This window comes from Diutina rugosa (genome assembly GCF_008704595.1).
Source record: "Diutina rugosa strain CBS 613 chromosome Unknown scaffold8_size298685, whole genome shotgun sequence".
Classification (NCBI taxonomy): domain Eukaryota; kingdom Fungi; phylum Ascomycota; class Pichiomycetes; order Serinales; family Debaryomycetaceae; genus Diutina; species Diutina rugosa.
This window is the reverse complement of record NW_022995114.1, coordinates 72,969-80,388: the sequence shown is the minus strand read 5'-3', so window position 1 is coordinate 80,388 and position 7,420 is coordinate 72,969. Positions and strand designations below refer to the sequence as shown.

Here is a 7,420-nt window from a genome sequence, read left to right as displayed (position 1 = left end):
GGGGCAGCGGGGGCGGCCGCGGGAGCGGCGCCGGTGGGGGCGGGGGCAGCCGAGCCGCTAGAGCCCGAGCCACCGGTGAAGAAGCCCAAGATGGTGTTGATCACCCACTTGATGCCGTTGAAAAGAGCGTCTCTGATCGACTGGTTGTTCCAGATGGCGCTGACGACCTGTTGGATGATCCCCGAGTCCCAGATGGTTTTGATCAAGCCGGGGAGGGCCAGGAGGATCAGCTGGATGATGCTGCTCCAGTCGACGTCACGTCTGGCGAGGAACTCGCCCAAGGGAGTGTTCTTGACGGCTCTCTTGAGAATTTCCTCAATGTCAGCAGGGGTGGCGTCGACGACGTCACGCTTTTGTTGGGCAGCCAACAGCAGCAAGAACCCTTGAAGGTCCTGGGCAATGTCCTGAGCTTCCCGCTTGTACACGTCTTGCGTGGAGGTGGGGGTCTGAGCTTGCGCTTGAGCCTGCGCGGCTAAGAGGGCAGCCAAGGTAACGGTCGAGTACTTCATGTTGGTTTGATGACGAAACCAAGAAGGAATTACGGGTGGTTTAAATACTGTGTTCGTGCTCACTGGTAGAGCCCTATATTGTGGCTTATACTCAGTTTCCCTTAGCAGTAACTTCAAGACATTACCGGATACGGTATATGGGATCATATGCAGGTACCACCGACGTCTCGCTAGCCTCCTCGATAGGGCAAGATCTGCGGCAAACGCTCTCAATGTACCTGAATTCCCATCGCTGAGAATCTAGAAGCTGTAAGTGGCCCCTTCCTACGGCTATTCTCACCGATGCTACCGTGGACCCTTAGAGGTCTCATTTGTTAAATTTCGGTGCCACCGCCGTATCAAGGTGCACCCCATCTAATTTTGGAGAGAAGGTTCATCGATAGCGTACCAGTCCACCGACAAAACATGTGACTTCAACTTGCCTTGCCATAGTAAGGCTGAGTCGGGTTCCAGTGGCTCGGCTGTTGGGGAAGCTAGCTTAGGTTCCGCCCTTTGAAAAGGTTACTGTTTATGGTTAAGTATGGGCTACGTCCTTCACACTGCCGGGCAACCGACGGAGGTGGCTCAAATTGCTTATGGATAAATTCTGTCTGCATATGTCGGGGAATAACACTCGCGTGTGCGAGGTGTGCTTGTTTTTGGGTTGCGAGTTTCTACCCCAACGAGGGGCGGGGCAAGTAAGCTAAACGTTTTAGTAATTTGAAAAGTTGTATCCTTTTGAGAGTACAAATCAATTAAACTTTGTGTTTAATCACCTATTTTGGTGATACCACTACAAGGAGTGCGTTATTGTTCGCTAAGCATTGTCGACCCCGGACACAGCTCGCCTCGAGCACCGAAGCAGGTCTAAAACGTGAAAAGCAATTCAGACAATTCCTCACTCCCGTGAATTACGGGGGTAATCATAATTATGCGTCATCAAATTTCAGAGCGTGGTTTAAAGGAGGGGAAACCTCGAAGGGGGTCTCACCAATGAAGGTCTACGCGAAACTTAGAATTCGAGGCAAAATAGCCCCAGTATGGTCGTCATCAGAACGTTGGACCTTTACGAGGTTACCCTAATAGGAACAGTGATGGAAATTTGGCTGGAACTCGATGCAAGTGGTGCCTTGTCAGATCACAATTATTAGATTTTCTCCAGGGTGTTATTTTTCGAGATTGTCAGAGAGATTCCCAATTGAATTATTCATCATATCAAGGCACACTTGTGTTCCAACCCTCTCGCATCAATCAGTGATAGATACGTTAGGCACTGGAGCCAAAGGGCCTCCCTTGTACTGCCATTGCCTGAGGGTATGCTGAGCGCCACGAAAAAAAAATTTGCTCTTTATAAGATGAACGTTTGTATATATGCAGGAGGCAGGCACGTCAATTAGGGCTAGGAGCTGAAAACGAATGAACTTTGGAGGTGTAAACGATGAGCCCCGCACCGTTTAATTTAGCAAATTTCTACTTTAAGCAGTAAAACGAGAGTTTGAAGATTCGAGGATAATGAATTTCGGTCAAATTGAAAGAATATTTGTGAATTTCAAACTATTAACATTATGAAGCCAGTTAATTGGATTCAGGAATTTAAACTTGAACATTGTAGAAATCCAAGCAACAGCAATAAAATGTACGAGGCGGTTGAGACGAAGACACTGCTTGTTTGCCGTATTGCAGACGATGAGCACTCATTTCTTCGAGTCACTTCGCCATTTTCATACAAGATGTCTGAGTTCGAATACTGCTGGTCCCATTAGGTCATAATTTATCAATCGCGCATAAGTACACCGAGATGTATGCCACAAAACACACGCGAAGTCCCACTGTAAATCGACAATCACCAAGTATATCGCCATTTGCGTTGGAGGTGATATCATTAATGTCTAATTATCGTCATCAAGGGGCCTGCCCAGAGGAATTCGTTGTCTAATCGATTTGGATGGAGTCTTAGAGAACGTGCTTTCATCATCGACCACCAGGGCCGTCAACAACAGTTCTTCCTCACTCAAATCAATTTCAGGCACGTAACTGAGTTTTGAAGCACTGTTTACGTCGCTAGCGTCGTCGGGATTCATCACCCGCAAGACCAGTCTTCGCTTCGAACTCACTAATACTTGCGCATCCACATAATCGTCGGATTGAAGCAGCTCCTTGCTAGGTCCTGTGAGTTGCTTACGATTAAGCACATCGGGTTTGCTTTCAACAAACAGGAACAGTTTGCGTAGAGGGCGTGGGGGTTTATGGATAATCGCGGGGCTCGGTTTGGTTAGCAGTTCAGCTTCATCATCCGAAGCTCCCAAAGTGTCATTGCTCGCCAAATACAGATTTCGGAGTTTACCGTTCTGGTTTTGGCCCTGTTGAAGTGCCTCGTACTGCTGACGCTTACGCATCCACAGAGAGAACAGAGCATCATCGTTGCCTTCACCAAGTGTCAGTTGCGTAAGATGGCGCTCGAGAATAAAAGGATTTTCAGGTTTATCATAGTAATCGAAGTCGTAGCTGTCAACATCATTTTCCAACTTTTGAGAGTCCTTGTGTTTGCGATGATGGCGATAAATCACCATGCCCGCAATACCCATCAACAGAAGAGCCGCAATGGGAACCACAGTGCCCAAGATGGCCTTGGTTTGGGTCAGCACCTTCTTCTGGGCCTTAGAAGCGTCATCGACTTTGTCGTGAAAGTTGTCCTTCACACTAGACACCAGTTTTAAACTAACGGCATCGTAGAGATGAAGCTTGTACCCCAGCGCGGTATCATTTACCGTTACAAGGGTATTGAAAATTGTAGCAGCTCCGACAAACTCCAGAATGTCCTCTTCATAAGTGTTCCATTGCCATAAATTTTGATCAAGTTGAAGGCGAGCGACCGAAGGTTTAGCTGGGCGATTGGCAATGTCACCACCTAACAATACTACTTGCAGAATCTGTAAATCAGTCAGAACATTGCGAGGGTCCACTTTGCCAAAAACCGGAAGAGCAAGAGCCCCTCGTCTCAGCTCGATTGTAGAATTCAGCAGTTCAACCTGGCGGAACAGCCAACCAGCCAGGAAATCCCAGGTAGCAATCTGGTACATGTTGAGCCACCCCTGAGTCAGCTCACCACCAATGACAAGATTTGTTTGTGGATTGGGTGCCAACACTTGGGCGGCACCCAGAAATGGTTGGGGCTGGGTGGCAGTCGATATATTGCTGAACTTAAGATCCTGGAAGTCTAGCGAGAGCAAGCGGTCCAGCACACCGCTATTGGGCATGTCACCTCCATAAATATAGGTTGTTTGGTTATCGGATGGTACCGTAAGCACAGAGCAATTTGCAAAGTACCGAGTGTCGGAGATGTGGGAGGCATCGATATCCTTGATTACACTCCACTCATCGTTGTTGTCGTCGTAGCGAGCCACCGCCAACATCCCGTTCGTATCACCATAAAGCGTGTGGAGAGCGTCACCCAAGACAAAGTAGGTTCCGTTAGCTGGTGCTTGGGCGATTGGTTTGATGGCATCGCCGGTGTTGTAACTGGAATCTTTCTCAAACTTGCCCAGGACGTCGAAATCAAGCTTGACAACTTCGTGAGACGTAAGCTCAAGGTACGCTTTCCCCGCGTTATAGGAATAAAGTGTCAGCCAGGCCGTCGCCACAGCCAATAGCCAAGGTAGTCTCATCGGTGGGTGTTGACAGGTTCCAAAGTTTGGCAGATATTAATTTTAAATGGCGGACCCGGCGATGTTTACACTTAGGCCCAATCGGGACGATGCTGGCTCAGGCATCACAATCCCGCAATGAAATCGACAAGCTGCAACAATGGTGATAAGGCTGATGATGAAAGAGCAATTATAAATGTAAGATCTGATTGTGGACAGCTCTGGGTCCAGTAAATAAAGTTTAGTAAATGGGCTAGTCCTCGAGTTGCAGTCTAAGAATATAGTGGGGAACGCGCACAATCTGATCGACATCGCTGCCTGCATGATAGCCATCGTCAGTGGTGCGGAGGTTAATCTGGCCACTGGATAAGGACGAAGATGGCAACGGCCCAACAAGTTGAGACTTCGAAGGTTTTGAGATGTCCTTTCGCCGAGTGCAATACGCGGGTCATACTGTTGACCCCTGAGCTCAAAAGTTCGCTCGCCACTATTGAAGGGGCCCCTGAAATGCTCGCTTCCTCTACCGACGCAAACGAGATTGCTCACGAGTTCTATGTTATCAATGACGTCTGGGAGTTTGACAACATCGGGGTGTCTAAACCGACCGAAGAAACGCCTACCTCTACCATCCCCGATTTCACTATCCAAAGGCTCTTGGTGTGTAGCGAATGTGACCGGGGACCTCTCGGGTTCGCCGGATATACCGGTTCCGACGATGATGTGAAGAAGCTTCGGTATTATCTTAGCTTCACCAGTGTGAAGGAAACTTGAACCTAATATTTGGGTTATCATTCGTGTTGGTGAGTGATATGGGCAATATCTCGGGGAAAGGAATAGATGGGAGATCATGAGGGTTTGATTTGGTTAAACGGAATAGATGTTTAGAATAGAGGCATAAATTTATGGTCAAGGACTTATATTGTCACATATACGCAACTTTCAATTTATCATGATAGACAATTTGTCTCATCACTACGAGGATTCATTTCACATATTATCAACGTTATTATACCATACTCCATACTTCTAAAACTACCAGAGTACCCCTCCCACTCAAAGTCTAACTTGTGGTGCCAACTCCTTCACCAATTCCAACGCATTGTGTCTTGCTACTGCCATAGTCAGCACCATGGGATTAACTCCCAGCGCGGTAGGCAACGCCAGCGCATCACACACCCAAACGTTTCTGCACTCCCACAATCTACCCTTAGGATCGGCCGCACCCAACCGCGGGCTTGAACCCATGCGACACAGCAGCATTTGATGTGCCAGCAAAAAGGGCGTGCTGTAGGGTTTGATTTGACGCTTAGCAATATCGGCTCTCCAATCCAAGTACTCCTTGTCGTGAATGGTGCGTTCCTCTTTGTGCTTTGAGGAGCGAAACATTGGGAAATCCACTTGCGGAGGAATGATTTCAATCGCTCCTTCGATGTATAACAAGTCACTTGCAATAAGTACTGCCTCCAAAAGGGCCTTACGGTCGTATTTGTTCACATCATAATTGATCACCAACGCCAGCGGTTTTTGCTTGTCATAGGTGATCTTACCGCTGCTAGTGTCCCTGTCAATGAGCACCATTCCCGCCAATTGTGGATAGCGCAACATGTTGATTCGAGCCTGCTCAGCCAGCTTCCATGGTAATGTTGCCACTTGGGTGAAAGGAGTGTGCAAGATTGTCTCGATCTTAGCACCATGAGCCTTGCCGTCAAGGTCGTCAACTTCCAGGCACACTGTAGTTAAAATTGGTTTTTCGAACGGCTTGGTACGATTGTCAGGCCCAAAATCACCCCATACGGTAGTTGCAGGGTGAAGCTTCAAGTTGGCTCCGATATTGCCATTGGTAAAGCCCAGCTTTTGAAGTACCACTGGAGTGTTTAAAGTACCACCAGCGACAACAATGTGGCGAGGACCAGTAATGGTGAATTCCGTGCCAGTAACTAGGTCACGGCATACAACACCAGTAGCCTTGCCCCGCTCATGCAAAATACGTTCAACGACAGTTTCCACCATAAATTTAGTTCCTTTCTCGGCAGGTTCACGGAACCAAACTTGAGCCAGCCCAGCTTTGATGCCAAAGCTGCACCCCATGTGACAGTTACCACAGTTGTGCGAAGGGTGGCCACCGTTGTTTTGAGGCACTGCCTTGCATTTGTAATCCAAGCGTTTAGAAGCATTCAAGATCACTTGATTGGCAAATGAGTGATCTATGCCTTCAGTTGTGACGCCCATTTGCTCGCAAACATAACTCAAACATTCGTCAAAGGTGTCCTGAGCCGCCCAGTCAAGTCCAAATTCATCGTACCATTCCTTCCTGACCTTGAAAGGGGTTTTGAGCAGGGCCAGCCAGTTAACTGTAGACCCACCACCGAAACACAGACCAGCAGTAACATAGATGTGTTGCAGTTCCAGTGCGACTGAACCTCCTGACTCGTAAAGGTCTTTTGTGGCGTCAGCCTCAGTCTTAGGGAATTCCAGGGGATGGAAGTATTTCCCTTTCTCGATCACTAACAGCTTGTAGCCATTCTCACTAAGGGTTTTAGCCACTACGCCTGCGCCCAGGCCCAGACCTATGATGATCGCGTCAAGACCAGGAATGTAGAGCTTGTGCCCCAGTGCGTGAGGCTTTTCCATGAACGTGTAACGGAAAGTATCAACGGTATTTCCTTCGTACGCAGCCGTTCGAGTTTCACCCAGATAGCCCATAGCTTTGTGCAAGTCATCTCCAGCAAGCTTGGCAAACGTGCTCATGGAAAGAGAGTGAATTGACCGCCACAACTTCCGCTTTGCCGGAATGGGAGAGTCTCTCAACGACTTCAAGAGATTCTCACGTTCAGTGGGAGTCATGTCGCGAGCCAATTGCAAGGTATTGGTGAGTAATGGAGCCAATATTCTTGAATCCAACACCGCAAACACGCGGTTGAAATTCTTGATCAGCTCCGTATTGGTGCGGTTTACAGTAGCTCGAATTTGGTCACTGAATCCAGGAATATCCAGAGGGCGCCGTTGTTGACTCAAAAAGCTGTCCAACCTTTCACTGGGGAAATCTGGGGCCACGTACGGCGCGAGGCTACTGGGATTCACCTCGTGGACAATGCCATCGGCAAAGAACATAAAAACCTCCAAGGGAGCATCGCCAACTTCAAGATCACTCATTGTGTGATAATTGCACTCAATCAGCCTTGCTGTAGCGATTTACTTACTTTTCCTTATATATAGGGTCACCCCGCAAATTATCGCCGCTGATGCACGTGCACTTTACGGCACATGCATCTCCAGCAAGCGCCGGAC

The 7,420-nt window shown here is 48.3% G+C and overlaps 4 protein-coding genes across 4 annotated transcripts in view; 1 reads left to right on the top strand and 3 right to left on the bottom strand. All coding sequences in view use genetic code 12, as the record gives it.

Moving 5' to 3' along the window:
- DIURU_002007 (uncharacterized protein) overlaps window positions 1-509 on the bottom strand; it is a gene marked incomplete at both ends in the record, with an annotated part of 1,157 nt that extends 648 nt beyond the window's left edge. The window contains one exon of the mRNA XM_034154612.1: window positions 105-509. Within this exon, the coding sequence (XP_034013140.1) occupies window positions 105-509 (405 nt within the window). The remainder of the gene's footprint in view (window positions 1-104) is intronic.
- Window positions 510-2,377: 1,868 nt separating this feature from the next.
- On the bottom strand, window positions 2,378-4,153 carry DIURU_002006 (uncharacterized protein; the record flags this gene model as incomplete). Its single annotated transcript, XM_034154611.1, has 1 exon — window positions 2,378-4,153. The coding sequence occupies one exon, from the start codon at window positions 4,151-4,153 to the stop codon at window positions 2,378-2,380; it is 1,776 nt and encodes a 591-aa protein (XP_034013139.1).
- Window positions 4,154-4,510: 357 nt separating this feature from the next.
- DIURU_002005 (guanine nucleotide exchange factor) lies at window positions 4,511-4,903 on the top strand (the record flags this gene model as incomplete). The annotated part of the gene is made up of 1 exon (XM_034154610.1): window positions 4,511-4,903. The coding sequence occupies one exon, from the start codon at window positions 4,511-4,513 to the stop codon at window positions 4,901-4,903; it is 393 nt and encodes a 130-aa protein (XP_034013138.1).
- A 282-nt stretch (window positions 4,904-5,185) lies between these two features.
- Window positions 5,186-7,285, bottom strand: DIURU_002004 (GMC family oxidoreductase; the record flags this gene model as incomplete). The annotated part of the gene is made up of 1 exon (XM_034154609.1): window positions 5,186-7,285. The coding sequence occupies one exon, from the start codon at window positions 7,283-7,285 to the stop codon at window positions 5,186-5,188; it is 2,100 nt and encodes a 699-aa protein (XP_034013137.1).
- Window positions 7,286-7,420: the final 135 nt, after the last annotated feature.